The 16,668-nt window shown below is 36.4% G+C and overlaps 2 protein-coding genes across 3 annotated transcripts; one reads left to right on the forward strand and one right to left on the reverse strand.

The window, feature by feature from the left end:
• Positions 1-5,378: 5,378 nt before the first annotated feature.
• On the forward strand, positions 5,379-7,748 carry LOC104824638. 2 transcript variants are annotated; one of them, XM_010556745.1, is made up of 7 exons: positions 5,379-5,521; positions 6,048-6,169; positions 6,296-6,378; positions 6,627-6,748; positions 6,834-6,998; positions 7,254-7,347; positions 7,447-7,748. In XM_010556745.1, exons 1-7 carry the CDS (start codon positions 5,470-5,472, stop codon positions 7,688-7,690), a joined length of 882 nt encoding a protein of 293 aa, XP_010555047.1. In that variant the 5' UTR covers positions 5,379-5,469; the 3' UTR covers positions 7,691-7,748. The 2 variants fall into 2 exon arrangements, with proteins under 2 accessions (XP_010555047.1, XP_010555048.1); XM_010556746.1 differs by having other exon boundaries at positions 6,051-6,169.
• Positions 7,749-8,406: 658 nt separating this feature from the next.
• On the reverse strand, positions 8,407-10,857 carry LOC104824639 (translation machinery-associated protein 22-like). Its single transcript, XM_010556747.2, has 7 exons — positions 10,536-10,857; positions 9,823-9,912; positions 9,483-9,541; positions 9,266-9,347; positions 9,112-9,179; positions 8,823-8,906; positions 8,407-8,714 (listed from the first exon to the last, which is right to left on the reverse strand). The coding sequence occupies exons 1-7, from the start codon at positions 10,681-10,683 to the stop codon at positions 8,658-8,660; spliced, it is 588 nt and encodes a 195-aa protein (XP_010555049.1). The 5' UTR covers positions 10,684-10,857; the 3' UTR covers positions 8,407-8,657.
• Positions 10,858-16,668: the final 5,811 nt, after the last annotated feature.

The raw sequence follows: 16,668 nt of genomic DNA on the forward strand, positions 1-16,668 counted from the left end.
TGGACCCTGTGGTGGACTCCACAGGGATATGATTGTATTTCCGTTGTGTCGTGGACTCGACATCGGTAGTCACGAGAGTGACGGGCGCAGGAGACGCGCACGATCGCATGTGATGCGATGGCCAACGTCACGCGGGTGACGGGCGTGGATTCGCTCCTGGTCATGGATTTGACCAGGGTATATGGCTAAGCCTTATGGTGGATTCCATACGGGCGTGTTTGTGTTTGCTATTGATGTGCTACTTATTGCATGTGTTTTCATGGAAATGTCGACTGTACCGTTCTCGTTGAGAACGGGATTTCCGGGTTCAACCCGGGCTACTCACTAAGCAGTTGTGCTTAGCCCTCGTGGTTTACATTTTTCAGATCACGAGGATTACGCCTAGCGCCTCAGCAGACGACGAACCGAGAGAAGCAGCATCATGTACGGGATTTACATTTTGGGTTACGGAACTTGTATTTCCCACATTTTGTACGGTTAAATTATAACTATTCGGACATGTGTTATTTTACGATATTAATCGTCTGTTGTATTTTCCGCTGATTACTCTGGTTTATTTAAAATGTTTTTGGATTTGGAATTTTTGCTTCCGCCATTTATTAATTTATTATTTTACCTTACATCGTCCATGTGGCACAGCCCGTATACTGTACACGGGTTACGGGTGTCACAAACAGTCCCATCTGGATTATATTTGGTCTTAAAGACCCACTTACAATCAATAGGTTGCTTACCAGAAGGAAGTGGAACCACAGACCAAGTGTCTGTTCGTGCCAAAGCTTCCAATTCAAGAACCATAGCCTTTTTCCAATGATCAGTCTTTACAGCTTGGGTAAAGGTTTTTGGTTCATAATGTATAGAAATGGACAAAACAAAGTTACGATAAGAAGGGTTTAAAGTGTTATAGGTAAGAACAGAAGATAGAGGGTAAGGTGTTTTTGGGGTCTGAGAAGGTATAGAATTATGAGAAAGCAAATAACAGTGGTAGTCATTAAGATAAGCTGGTGTTTTGACAAGACGCTGTGGCCTAGCATTGTTCTCAATGTCAACAGAATCAGAAATAGGAACTGCAACTTCAGAAGATTTTTTCTCAGAAATAGAGTCTGGAGACGTATGGGAAGAAATTTGATTATTGCTCTATTCGGAATCAAGCAAAACGTAAGGAGATGGCAAACTTGAGAAGAAATCAACTGTTGCAGAAGGCAATGAATCAGTCTTAAAGGGAAACACATGTTCATGGAAGATCACATTGCGGGAAACGACGATTTTATTGGTGGAGATGTCTAGAACTCGATAACCTTTGACACCACTCGGATAACCCAAAAACACACCAGAAACAACTCTCGGTGAAAACTTATTGCGATCTTTAAGTTGAGTTGAAACATAACACTGACAACCAAAAACTTTGAGATGATCATAATTAGGCTTTGTGTTTGTTAAAACTTCAAAAGGAGACTTGTTATCAAGTAAAACTGATGGGGTTCTGTTAATGAGATACACTGCAGTAAGAACACAATCACCCCAATAGCACAAAGGCACATTTGACTGAAAAAGCAAAGATCGTGCGACATTTAAAATGTGCTGATGTTTACGCTCAACAACCGAGTTTTGTTGAGGCGTATAAGAATATGAACGAAAATGTTGAATACCTTTTTGTGCAAAGAAATCTGAAAAAGCAAGTTCATGAGCGTTATCACTTCTGACAGATTTGACTGAAATGTCAAATTGTTTTTCAACAAAGGCAATAAAATGAGGAAACTTGGCTTTAACATCACTTTTATTGACCATCAAATATACCCAAATCAAACGTGTGCAATCATCAACAATCGTGAAGAAATAATGTTGTCCAAGTACAGTGGGTTCATGAAAAGGACCCCAAACATCAATGTGTAGAAGCTCAAAAGGTTTTGAACAACGTTTTCCTGAAACGGGAAATGAAAGACGTCTCTGTTTTGTCAAAGGGCAAACAAAACAAGGTAAACTGTCATCTTTTATTGGTGTAAAACATAGTTGAGATGTTTTTGAAATAGTCTGAATCTTTAGTGAAGATGGATGCCCGAGTCGATGATGCCAAAGGTCAAGAGGAGCTGTTGTTATGATTGTGCAAAGAGGAGAAGTCAAGGAAATATGTTTCTGAGTAGACTGCCGCATGTCCAAAAGATAGAGATTCTGCTGCAGCCTACATTTGCCAATCATCCAGGCCTGAGTAAGGTCCTGAATTAGTCAAGAAGTTGCAGTGAATGTTACTTAAATGGAATTGTGTTTAGTGAGAGCACTAACACTCAGAAGATTAAAATGGAATGAAGGCACAAAGAGAACATCAGTTAGTGTAAGCGAAGAGGATATCTGAACAGAACATGACTGATTGACAGTAATCAAGGATCCATTAGGAAGAGTAATGGAAACTGGAGAAATGAAAAACAACATTGAGAACAATATCTGATCACAGCATACATGCGTACTAGCACCAGTATCAACAATCCACGCTGCATTTGGTAATGTAAGGCTAGGTCCAATAGTAGATAAAATGGGGAAAGAAGAGGTACTACCTGGAGAAGTGGGAGGAGAGTGAGAAGTTGTAAACACTTGATCATTGTAAGAAGAACCATGACTCTTAAGTTGTGTGGAGAACTTAGCTAACAGAGCTTGGGCTTGTTCCAAGACATTCTGGTCAGCAAACGGATCAACTGTAGCTTTCCTAGTTTCAGCCACACTTCCACTCTCTGAATGTGTAGTCATCATATTCACAGGATTTTGAACCGCATCATTGAAAGCATTCCTAGCTTTGTGTGGAGCTGATGATCTGGAATTCCAATTAGGTGGATAACCATAGATCTTGTGGCACCGATTCACAGTATGTCCTATCAAACCACAATGAGTACAGACTGGACGAGGACGAGAATGTTGTTGTTGCTGAGAAGCATTGTTCTGATGAGATAGTTGAGGATGTGACTGTGAAGACTTGTACTGATGAGATTGTTGAGGAGTAAATCTAGGCTTATTAGAATAAGTGCTTGTCTGAAACACAGCTTGATCAGACTGAGTGTTGAGAGAAAGATTGAGTTGTTGCTGCTCCTCTTGAGCAACCAAATTGTATACACGAGACAGGTTAGGCAATGGATCCATCATAAGGATTTGACGTCGTGCAGCTTGATATGAATCATTCAGACGCATCAAAAAACGTACAATGTTCCGCCTATCATACAATTCCATCCATCGTTGTTCCAAATTGCAACGATAGCCTCCACAAGTACAACCACCACAATTACAATACGGTAATGGTTCATGATTCTTAAGTTCTTCCCATAACGAGTTCAACTTGGTGAAATACACACTCAAATTCATAGATCCTTGATATAGGGAGTCGATTTGTTGTTGAATATTAAAGATCTTGGAAACATTATGTTGCTTATACCGATGAGCTAGAGTCTTCCAAACATCAAAAGCATCATCAAGATGGACAATCTGACTAGCGATATCAGGAGAAACAGAGTTAACTAACCAAATGCAAACGAGATCATTGTTGCGAGACCAAAGATTGTAATCCGGATGGTTAGCAGCTGGCTTTGGGACAGTTCCATGAAGAAATCCCGATTTATTTTTCGAATTCAACGCTTTCAAAACTGACTTTGCCTAAACTCCATAATTCGACTCACCTTCAAGCTTCGCAGATACCAAAATCAAGCTGTAATTGTCCGCCGCATGAATATACAGTGGACTAGCATAAGGATCAGCAACTGTGGGAGCTGGTACTGAAGAAGATGCCGAAGCATCAGTTGAAATCGGAATTTCAGGAGGAAGAGACATCTCCAGAAATCGAAAAAAAAATCAACGAAATAGATGAAAGATCAAACGAATGGATTGAATTCAGAAGCAGAAATCACAATCATCTTTGCTCTAATACTATTTTGCATTTTCAAACTCGAGAGAATTTGAAATTGCGTGAGAGGGAAAACTGGGACAATTTTCTGATTTTCATTAACACACAAAAATGCAACAGTACAAACTATTTATACTAAACAATCAAACCAGAAAACCAAAAATAAACCGAAAACAATAAAATGGTCTAAAACCAGAATAAACCAAACGCCTAAGAACAGATACACTAAGAGGGTGGTATAGTGTGAGAGAACATGCAAAGCATGCTCTCATCCTGAGTTCAAATCCAAGTGTGGGGAAGGGTATTCAACTGGTCTTCTCCGGTCCTCTAGGAGATGCAGTCGGGTCAAAGACCCGGTGAATTTCTGGATTATTAAAAAAATAATTAAGAAAACCAAAAAATATTTTATAAACTGATTATTTTTCTTGAGAATTTATTAAAAACATATATATTAAAGATATCTTGGATACTATTGATTAAAAACATATATATTATTTATTAAAATTTCAAAATTATATTTATTTTGTTACCAAAATTCAGATTTAGGTATCTATCCATATTCTAACTCCATATAAAAGAAATTATTTTTAAATAAAAATACAAAAAGATCATAAATCTATTTTTAAATGTAAGTTATAACAATTATTCCTATTTTCTAATTTTGTAGGTTAAATTTAATTTTCTTTTTGTCTAAGATGACTTAAAATAATTAAAAAAATAAAATTCGAATTTCTATATACTCATCATTAAGTATGCAGTTTTGGAAAAGTTTTCAAAAATTCCTCAATTTAAAAAAATCCATTTAAAACCTCAGTAGTACTGTATAAATTCAAAGAAATCTCTATTTATAAAAAATAACCTTTAACTTTAAAAACATTCAATGAAAAACTCAATAATAATACACATATCCGAATAAAACATAAAACCTTTATAAAATATCTAAAAGCTTATAATTTTTATTAAATTTTTATGTATTAAATATATTACACTATAATTATATTATAATATGATACATAATGATCCATACTTATATAGTTGACATTTTAACTATTAATTAATAAACTTCTATTTGAATTCTTTAATATTTTATTTTTCTCAATTATATTTATACTATAATTATCTATTAAAAAATAACTAACAAAAAATTCAATAATTTTATATTTATAAAAATAACTAAAAATGATCGTATTTATCAGTCCTAATCTAAATAATCCTAATTTAAATAAATATAATAATGTTTTTATTAATTGAAATATAAATATCAAAATTTCTAATTTTTATTAATTGATTATAAAATTTTTCTATTTTATAAAATTCTAGGTTTTATTTTAATTTTAAAATAATTAAAATTGTAGATGAATAGTTTTCAAAATTAAAAAAATCGATAAATTTTAAAATATATAAATTTATTTAACTCTCTAAAAATACAGGGGTATCTACGTGTTTTAAAAGTTATTGTGAAACCGGAAACTATAAATGGCACGAGCCGCGGCTAAAACGCGCCGGAAAAGGAGTAGACGAGGTATTATCGTACGGACACAACACCCATAGGCATATCAAATTAAGCCTGGATTTCTCCCTGCTCGACCATGTCGGTAACTCGCCTCAGTCAATCGAGCCATGAACGAGTCGGCAACTCGGGTAAGATAGTCTTGTCTGTCTTGTTTCTCTATCAACGATCTGTTACACGTAGAAAACAAAACCCCTAATTTTTATTGTCATTGAACCTAGATGGAATCTTTAATCAAATAGAGAAATTTCGAACTGGGAATGCGATTTTGGTTTGTAGGGTTAATTTTCAATCCTCAAAATATCTCGTTTTCTGATGAGCTCGATAAGATTTCAGGTAATAAAATGGTAGTTTTGCGATTCCCAAGCCGCAAACTGTTCATATCCTTCGCCAGATTTGGCTGTTTGTTGATCAGACGGAGAAAACTTTGAATGTGACCTTCGATTTTGGGGTATTAATTTGTTAGAATACCCTAAATTTGTTTTCGCGTCTAATCGTCTCAATTTTACAATTGATTCGACTTACTTACTGGTTTTAATGTAGAAAACTTCGTCCAGGCATTGTATCTATCAGATCGGTTGTTGCTATGTGGACTTCTCTCATGTCTTCGTTGATCTAACTTGCCAGTGGTTTTAATATTGGCTTTGGAATTCTCAGCAGAGATTGAACTGCGAAGAATTGCGATCAAGAACAGTCATGGGGAGAAACTGGTGGGAGTATTTCATGACACGGGTTCTACTGGGATCGTTGTCATCTGCCACGGCTTTCAGTCATCAAAGGTTGAATCTTGCTCCATTCTTGTCATACTTGTTCGTTGCTAATTTGGTTCTTCTCCCGTTTAGATTCCATTGGTATGAAAAACTTTTGATTTCTCTCTATATATATATGTGTATACCTAATGCTAGGATCGGATTCCTATGGTGACCCTTGCCCGTGTCTTTGCAAGAAAAAAGATCAGTTCTTTTCGGTTTGATTTTGCTGGAAACGGGTAAGTTCATCTATTTGTACATGAAACTTGGGTTTTGATGTCTGCAGCATGAGTTAATTGATTCCCCATTCTTGTTCTCACAAGATGGATGATACATTCTATCCGTTTGACTTATTCGATCTGTGTTTTAGCAGTTACTATTTGCTAAAACTGGTTTACAACATTACTATGTGTGTATAATGTCCGGTTTTCTCTGTTTTATATAATGGATCAAGAACAGTAGTGTTTTTCTCCTTCACATGTTCCAGGGAAAGTGAAGGTTCATTTCAGTATGGCAATTATTGGCGGGAAGCTGAAGATCTACGCTCTGTTTTGCAATACCTCCGCAAGGAAAACCATGAGATTTCTGCGATAATCGGGCATAGCAAAGGTCAGTCTGTAAACGTATAACTGAGATGGGTTTCTTGGTTTGAACATTGCGAAAATCTGTAAAGTCTCAAGCTTGTCGCTGTCAGGTGGAAATGTGGTCCTTCTGTATGCAGCAAAGTATAATGACGTAGATACAGTAGTGAATATATCGGGTCGGTTTTTTCTCGACCGGGGAATGGAAGGTCGGCTTGGTAAGGAGTACTTGCAGAGAATCAAAGAGAAGGGTTTCATCGATGTCAGGAACAGAAGGGGTAACATTCCAACTTCTAACGTTTTGTACGTCATCTGGTTCACAATTGCGATTGAAATGTGTAGCTTTCTGAAAACGAACATAAACTTTACCTATAGGTAGACCATTGTACTCAATCTTGCACCTCTTAGATCAAGTCCGTAGGTATTAAGTTCAATATCTGATAGAGATAAGGAATTGGTTTAGGGTTTAGGACTTAGGATTACAGTTTAGGGCTCGGGGTCATCGGTACTCTAATCTCTTTTTCGGCTTGCAGGTAAATTCGAGTACAGGGTAACTGAAGAGAGCCTAAAAGACCGACTCACAACAGATACTTCTGCAGCTTGTTTCTCCATTAGCAAGAACTGCAGGTCTCGGGTTTTAATCCTTAAAAATCTCTCATCCGCATCGGTTAAACTGTTATTTCTCGAATTACATGGAAGTTTTCAGATTCACATTGGTGGTTTCAGGGTGTTGACAGTTCATGGATCGGCTGATAGAATCGTACCTGCAACTGATGCATCGGAGTTCGTCAAATCCGTTAAGAATCATCAACTGCAACTCGTAGAAGGTGCTGATCATGAATTCACCTCTCACCAGTGTGAACTTGCTTCCATTGTTTTATCATTTGTGAAACCCGGACCATATGATTCGGGTACAAGTAAACCGGGTGAGAGGAGAGGATCGGTTCATTCGGTTACTTCACGGATGTAAATGTAATGGCAATGTATACCGGAGTAGAACCGTTCATTGGTATCAACATTATCAGGCATATGTTTGTACGTACACAATATATATATATATATATATATATGAATTTGGTCTTATTAGCAACAATGACAGATAAACCGTGATTGATTCGGTTTAGATTGATCCTAAACCGGTATAAACCAATAAATGGGGTTATCAACCCAATATGTGGCTTGGGTTTTACAGTATTTGTCACAATGAGTTAGATACCCGTGATTTTGAACCCGTACCCGTCACAGCATTGGTGTGGATAATCCACATAATACCCTTAATATTTTAAAGAGGTTAAACCAAAGATGAGATCAAGGAACACCAAACCCTAATCCAACGCGTCAGAGATTCAGATCGATGGAGCACCAAACCCTAACGCTAATCATAAACAAAGGAGGTGACAAGTTTCCGACAAATACAGGTTCTTGCCGGCCAACATCCAAAGCTCTACTGTCAGATGGATAAGTGCCCGAAAATCTCACGGATCGGATAAGGTACTCTGAGTTATCAGACTGTAAATAACGACTTCCGTTAGAACAATTATGCCACATATGCAAAATGTAATGTTATATGTGTGAAACAATAATGGAATGAATCAACAAGATTAGAACTTTCTCTTTCATTTTCTCTCACTTTCTCAGCCTCTCTCTCATTTTCTCAGCAAAGATCTTACGATCCTGATATAAGTCTAATTGCCAACTGATTCACTATAACCAAAACTTTGATGGTAAGTGAAAAACCGATAGAAAGCTTGGACATTAAGGGCTCAGAAACAAAGACCATACCAAGAAGATTCCGAGGAAGAACTCCACGAGAAACTGTCGAACCCAGATGAGGAAAACAGTATGAGAATCCCGACAATATGACATAATCTAAAGTTTTACAGTGACGATCTTTCACATGGCATAGCCGAAAAACCATACGAAGGCGATCATCATCATCAAGCAGCCGGAACCTTCTTCCCATCTTCGATGAAGAAAATGGAGGACTCGGGTACCTGGATATGGCCAATGAAAAAATCAGGAATGACTGCAAGAACACTTGCATGAAATCATTCAAAAGAATGAATGAAACAATCACAAGTCACGAGGAGAAAAGATTTTACATCTGGCCAGGTGTCTGTGATGAATTCAACGATATCGTAGATTATATCTCCTTGAACATCGATTTGCTCCTTTTCAGTAGGTCCCTGAAACAATTGCATGTCATATAAATCGGGTATGAGGTGACAAATGGGAAATAGAAATAACCAGTACCGTATAAATATGCATACATATATCGCTTTGGAAATGTTCTTGAATTATTATCAATCAGGGACTCACACACTACTTCTCTAAGCACATAACCCCTATTTTGTAATCGAATGAAATTTGCAATTCATCGTGTACACGTACCTTAACAACTGATGCTCCAGTGGCAAACTTCTTCCCGAGCTTTTTAGAGGCGTCGCTTAGTTTAATGCCTTAGGCGATATTTAGGTTCAGAAAGTGAGATCTATTTCCAGTGAGAAGGTCATAATGATGTGTAATGCAGAAGAAAACAACTTACCAAATAGGTCAAGTCCTTTCACAATTGTGATACACTTGCGCTTGTTACGGACAACCTTTTCTATAATAACTTCTTGTTTGTCCTATTCATGATACATAAGAACAAACATGATACAAAATTTGTAATGGAGGCCCGAGTTTGTGTTTGTTGTCTGAGTTTACATGTAAAATTGGGCTATACGTTTGATGTGCAAGTAAGCAAGAGAAAAGTTACTTACTTTCTTCTTTATTTTGCCACCCGGAAGACGTTTCACTTCTTCCGGCTTGGATGTTTGCCCTATAAATATGGAAAACCCAATAAATCTAACTTAAAACCCACCCGCATTATCATGAATAATTGTAACAATGAAACTCTGCCCATGCAGAGAACCATGTCATGCATGCTGCCATGCTCACATACACATACGTACACGCCAACCCACACATGTAAAAGTGTAAGCAGATAAACCACCGAGTCGTCGGAGAAGATTATTATACTTGTACATGAATCCGGGACACATAATCATGTGGATATATGTCACTGTACGCACATTCGTATTAAGTAATAGACTGACTGACCTGAAGAAGGCGCTCCATCAGAACCACCAGAAGAGATTCCAACAGACTGGAGTCGGTCGGAAACCTTATCAGCTGCCTTGTCATCAGATTCTGGACATGAAATCACATCATCAAACAAACAGATAATATTCATCAGACCAAAACATAATCTTAGAACGGGAAAAATCACCAAAAGAAGAACGATGAAACAGACTCGAAAACTCAGAAGCAAATGTTCCAGGAAACAGTCATTGATAATCCCGCACTATAAAAACCGATCACACACCAGAAAAAAAGTTTCCAAGTTTTCTAAAGGGGACGGTTTTCATGCCAGATTATGTATTTGATTTCAACTACGAGAACCCTAAAAGAATGTCAGCTTTATCATCTTCCTGTTGAATACTTACCGGATTTTCACCAAAACGGTCGCACCCATATGCTAAAGACATACATAAGCTTATATACATAAACATATAAACGCGCTCGCGAGTATACACGCGTCATGATATGATTGGAGTTTCGAGTTGTATGGATTTCTAAGTTCTTCGGACAGAAAACCCGAGGCAACTAAAAGCCTTATTATCTATGGAACTAAATACCTGACTTCAGCAAATGAATCGCTATTGAACATACAGAAGAAGAATACTAACACACCCAAATGAAACGGATTCAGCGAAATCAACAAAGACCTAGCTAACCGAAATCTCAAGATTAGGGTTTCATCATTTCCTCACCTTTAAGAAGATCTGGATAGAGATCCGGAACGTTTTTTATGAGCCAAGGCTTACATTTCTCGAAATCGGGACCGAATTCGCAGTATTCGGCGGGAAGAGAACAGACGCCGCAGTACAAAACTTTCACCGGCTGAGGTTTCTCCGCCATAGGTATGCTCTGAGATCTTTTCAATTGGATACCTAAATTCGATTCTCCTTAATCGAAGATCGAAGCTTGCTACGGGCGAAGAATCGAATTTCTCCGACAGAAACTTTTCCCACTTCAATTCTTTGATTCCCTTGCCCACGAAACGAGGAAGTTGAGGAAACTGAAGGGATGGGCTCCAAATTTTCTATAGATCCAAACAGAAAATTATGATGGAAAATTTTCTCGGATCCATTACAGTTCCATGTTGGGCCTTTGACGTGCCCGAATAGAAATTCTCTTTTTCCTCGCTTTTTAAATGTTTTCGTTTTGATCAAATTCGTTCTTATATCAAAATATATATTTTTTTTCAAATAAATGCTGCTCCATTTATTTATTTTTCTTCTATAAATCGGTTGATTATTTCCATATTAGCTATTTTATATGCACTTGCATTTTTTATGTATAACTTTCTGTCCATGTATCTATCTATGTAAACTTATAAAACACATTACCATCTTTGTATTATATTGTTGATTTTTTTTAAAAAAAAAATCTTAATTTTTAAAATATATAGTTAAAACCTTAAATATCTAAAGAACTAAATAAATCTCTTAGAACAAACAAATATTTATCTCTTATAAAATACATCCAAAACGACTACTATATTTATTAATTTGTCTATTTTTATCCCTTATTGAAAACTACTTTGTGTAAAAATAATATTATACATATATTTTTAAATTTATTGAAAGAAAATAAATTAATACAATTATAGTTTTATATGTTTATTCATAAGGATAGTTAATATCTAATTAAATTTTTTTAAAAATATATTTTGATGTTTTATAAAGATAATCCTATTCAGGTCAATGTATAATGAGGATTTTAATAGGATATTTCATAAAAACTAACGTTTTTTTTGTGTTTTTCGTGTATTATTATTATGATTATTATTAATTGTACACATCAATATACATCTACATCTGTTTTATAAATTATTGATGTGAAATCAAGTTGTTATATCTTATAAAAATATTACTTCGTAAAAATAACCACATTGATGTAAAAAATGATTGTTTACAAGTTGAAAAAGATAATGAAAGGTATTCTTTCTATGTTAAGATAAGAATATTACAGAAATACCATAAATGTCGATTTTACTTACATTACATACTCTTTAAAATCTAGGATTTAAAAGAAATGAAAAATAATGAAAAGATCATTACCCCTTTTAAAAATACACGTGACAACATCTGAAGAAAAAAGACCAAAAGTTGGGAAGTTACTAAATTAAACAAATTTGAAAAACCAAACAGTTTATTTTAGGTCCTTTTCGACAAGACAGTTTCATTTCTTCGTAGTATTGTTTCTTCTTCATTTTCTCTTCACTGTGCGTTTTTTTTTTTGGTGCGATTTTTCTGCAATTTCGTGTTTGCAAGTAAAGTGAACGAAGAATGGCTTCGTCTTCATCATCTTCGGCCCCTTCTTCGACTCTTATTTGCGAAGACCTCCAGGTATGGTTTTTGAACTCCGCGAAAATCAAATTTTTTAGGATTTAGGGTGCAGATTGAGATTCGGTTTTGGATTTTCTATTAAGTTTTCCTTAAAGATTAGGGTGTGAAATAAAAATTAGAAAAATTAGGATTTCAGTGACAAATTGTCACCGAAATATCGAAATAAGGTTTTCGGATTGGTGAGAAACAATCTTTTGTGAAAAAGACATATAGGAATCGAGTTACGATGATATTGTCGACAGTCGGATGCACTAAAACATAGATTAGTGGTCATGCTAGATATTAGTCAAACTGAGCGCACGCGTTAAACAAGTCAAACTAAAAACGAAGCAAAGTGTTCAAACTCGTCAAACAAGTCGCATTGTGACGAGTTTGACGATTCTGATAATGAGTGCTAAATTTGTTTTTGCAAGTACCTTTTGTATATGATTTTAAAAACATTTATATGGCTCCTAAGATCACAGTGAAATGTTATCCATATCAGACTATTGGATCTCTTAAAAAGGCCTTGACGGATGAAGAATTTACATATTTCAAAAAAGAATTCTAATTCGGTATATTTTTCCATCTTAGATGTAAGGACACATTGAAGATGGTTCCGGCGTCAGTCCTCTTACATCGGGCACTAAAATTGGAAGGAGAAGTGAAACAGATGGTTTGTTCTGAATGGTGTACTCATTAGATATTCGATCACCGAGCATGCGATTATCTGCGGCCTAAATTGTGAAAAGTATCCATAAGATTGGGCTAAATATAAGGGAATCTAGTTTCTGATGAAAATATTCGGACATTCAAAGGTGACAATATCAGAAGCAATAAATATGGCACTCTTACCGCAGATGTGGAGGACAGGAGAAGATTAGAAATAATCATATTGCAAGGTGGAGTATTAGACCATGGAATCAAGAACAATGATGTGATTCCAAATGACGCAGTTGACATGGTCAATAATCTAGAATTCTGTGAAGGGTTTCCTTGGGGGAGATACACTTTCAAAAGAACAATCGATCATATACTGAAGTTGTATGCAAGCAGTCCTACACCGAGGGCTCAGTGGCACTTTCCTGGATTCGTAATACCTTTTATGACGAGTTACTTTTTTATCTATGTTTTATTTAATGTGATTGAGTATTTGATTGATTAGTTGGTATACATATTGCAGTTGTTTCCTTTTCAATGCGTGAATAGTTTAGGCGCCAATAGATGGTATATGGATGTGAATGATGTCGATCCCACATGTCCTAAGATGTGTAAGAAGCAAATCCAACCAGGTTTTTATGTCACACTTACAAATGTGATTAGACAGATCGGTATGGATTCACAGATATGTATAGATCAATTACATTAGTTATAATAGATGACATTTGACGAGTTTAATGAGTTTGACCTACCATAATATTCTCACTGATACCAAATCTGTCAATATGTTCTCAGGGTTTCGAAGTGTTCTTCAGTTAGATGAGGAAGAGGAACATATGTTTCGTGTCATATCCGATATAAGCCTTTATAGTCCTTCTATTACGCAGAACGTTTGACGTATTCAAAGTACGCAACTCCTCATGTTGGATTCCGTAGACATCTCAGGTCATATGACGCTAGTCCATGTGACAATCTCATGCGAGTCATTCCAGTATTTCGTTCTCCAACAAATACTTATGATTGTGATTGTATCAAATATCCATGATCATCTTTATGATCATCCATCACACATCATACTAATCTTAGTACATCATTGTTCCCACAATGATATATGACTAGAGAGTTTAGAATTGTTTATAACAATACATGGATTTCATAACATATTAAAGTATGCATAACATGTAATGAATCAAACACTCATTAATATAACCATAGTAAGTGTCAATACATCAAATGTATCAAAACAAAGCTCATATAGCAGTACATCATAGAGCACTAAACCAACAATACCTGCTTAGGAAAAGGAGGATGTGGAGGTCCCTGCTGCTCCCAAGGATCCAGTTCAGAGTAGTAAACGACCGAAGAGAAATAAAGACAACTTTTAAAAGTTCATATACTACCTTGGGTTCAACTGATCCACCCTCCAAAAAGCGACGGGCAAAGAGAGAGACAAGAGGTAGAAAAGGAAAGAAGGGAAGAAAAGATCGTGTAGAATCTGCATTGGTCCCAGTACAAGAAGGTGCATCATGCCCAGTACAAGAAGGTGCATTGATGTCGATAGAATCTGCATTGGTGCCGGTATCTGTAGTTGCTCCGGGTTATGTGTGGATGCCTCGACAGCCTATGATCTATGACAATGTTGTGCGAGTTGAAAGTTTTATTGAAACAAACACATGAAAAGCGAGTGCTCTCTTCAAGTTTATGCAAAAACCAATAGAAGAGAGGTTATGGATGTTGGGGCTGGAATATCTACGAAACCCACAATTTTGGCAAGACCTTCTACAAGAAGGTGTATGGCTCAATGATCAAGTAAGTATTTTCACATATAGTTTGACGAATTTGACGACTGTTTGACCCATTTGACTACTTTTTTTATAGCATATCGATGAAACCATGTATGACATTCGAAAACGTGTACCCCAATTTGAACCGGACAGTAGGAGGTACCTTCTATGTGATGTGCAGTGTTGTGAATGCTTCAAATGGTGGAAATTGGGGCAGAAAGATCTCGACCTTCTTGGACAATACATGAGTGGTGAATTACCAATTGACGGTGGTAAAAGAAAATTGGACCAATACAAAGGTTTTATCAGTGTGTTGAATATTTCATCATTGGTAGATCCTAATGTAAGCGTCCATTGGGTCACTATTAGAGTGGACTACATGGACACGATGATTCAAGTGTATGACTGCAACTCGAGAATGAAGAAGGCGACACTTAAAGTGATTCATCACTTACGCAGAAGTATCCCATAGTCCTTCATGATTAGTGGGACTGGTCGAATAGATGTTTCGAGGATGTTTTCCATCGAGCTAATCTCTAATCTACCTCAGAACGTAACATTAAATGAATGCGGCATATACAACATCAAATATGTGGAGGCACCCTACAGGAATTATCTCACCTTATTGGATAAGGTGAGCGACGAGGTGGTGTATTATATTCGCGAAAAGATTGCATGTGATATATTTGCGAATGGAAAGGAAGTGTCGATGTCTACCGAGGAACGCTGAGATTCTTCTTCGTTAACTTTTTTTTAATTTAGTACTATCTCATTTCTTAAGAACCTCTTTCGTATCAAGTTGTATTGAATCAAGTTTAAAACTTTAGCAGAACATCTTGTTTTATTCATATTACATTACTGATATTGTAAATCATATGTACTTGATAACACGCAATATACATGTATTTTCATATGATCCGTTCGACATATTTACTTCGTTTTATGTCATCTGAGATGTTTAAATGCATGTTTAGCTTTGATTCTCGCTCAGTTCATAAATGATTGCAGGTACAAGCAATAGGAGCGAAAGAAAGGCGAAAATGCCGAGAAGGACGAGTTTCAATGGTACACCCGATCGTGTCCCCCTAAGTCACACGATCGGGTTACATCATCATGAAAGTAAAGATCGAATCAAGGGTCCACCCGATCGTGTCCCACTAAGCCACACGATTGGGTCATTTCGTCAAGATGACAGATGCATCAAAGGTTAACCCGGTCGTGTCATATTGCACTTACACGATCGGATCACATCGCAGAAAACCAGATTCTACAATTTGCATCTTACACGATCGTGTCTCCTTCAACAACACGATCGTGTCGCTTATGGGATTTTTCGGGAATATTTCCAAATTTGCCTAGAAAAGAAACAGTTAACAAGGTTAAGCCTCCAGAGAGAGATTCATTCAGACTTTGACAGAAAATAGACTTAAAGCACACCGGAATAGGGGGAGATTATCATGAAGTAAGAGATCGGAGTAGAAGACGGAGATCACGAAGCCGAGAAATCGACTAAGAGTTTCTTCCTTAATCTATTTTACGATGTTTTGTTGTGAACCCCATCACCTCGATGTTTAGGGAGTAGTCTCATAGCTGTAGGTTAGGGATTTGATATGTAGGGATCTTTGATCTTTAATTTCAGACTTTGTTATTTATTCTATTCAGTTTATTGGATTGTTCTTAATGCTTTTAATCTCGTTGGCCACTTGGTTGAATGTACTTAGGGTTTTAATTCACATAACCTGGAAATAATTCAATAAATAGAACAGGTATCACATCGGGAGATGAATATTTGCCTAGGAATCATGACAGCGTTCGTTCATGTATCCAGAGTTTTAGACTATTGAATCGAGAGATTAGTTGGATTAAACCTGGATGGTGAGATTAGACTTGGGAGAGTTAATCTCTATCTTAGAACTTGAATTCCCTGGATTGGATAGATAAACCATTAAGTTTGCATCTTTTGAAAGACCCTTGCATGTAAAGCAATCTCGAAGCATGCAGTGCTTATCATTTATAGTTTTAAAACTGTTTTATCGTTTGCTTTGTTACATTCTCATTCCCACATTATT

The sequence above is a fragment of the Tarenaya hassleriana genome, unplaced genomic scaffold (genome assembly GCF_000463585.1).
Source record: "Tarenaya hassleriana unplaced genomic scaffold, ASM46358v1 Cleome40, whole genome shotgun sequence".
Lineage (NCBI taxonomy): Eukaryota > Viridiplantae > Streptophyta > Magnoliopsida > Brassicales > Cleomaceae > Tarenaya > Tarenaya hassleriana.

Excerpts from the sequence above, each read along its gene's own strand:
- LOC104824638 (XM_010556745.1), top strand. The coding sequence starts at position 5,470 with ATGTCGGTAACTCGCCTCAGTCAATCGAGCCATGAACGAGTCGGCAAC. Across the intron at positions 5,522-6,047 it reads TGAACGAGTCGGCAACTCGG|CAGAGATTGAACTGCGAAGA; the intron begins GTAAGATAGTCT and ends TGGAATTCTCAG. Across the intron at positions 6,379-6,626 it reads TTTGATTTTGCTGGAAACGG|GGAAAGTGAAGGTTCATTTC; the intron begins GTAAGTTCATCT and ends CACATGTTCCAG.
- LOC104824639 (XM_010556747.2), bottom strand. The coding sequence starts at position 10,683 with ATGGCGGAGAAACCTCAGCCGGTGAAAGTTTTGTACTGCGGCGTCTGT. Across the intron at positions 9,542-9,822 it reads TGATGGAGCGCCTTCTTCAG|GGCAAACATCCAAGCCGGAA; the intron begins GTCAGTCAGTCT and ends CCATATTTATAG. Across the intron at positions 9,180-9,265 it reads GAAAGGACTTGACCTATTTG|GCATTAAACTAAGCGACGCC; the intron begins GTAAGTTGTTTT and ends ATATCGCCTAAG.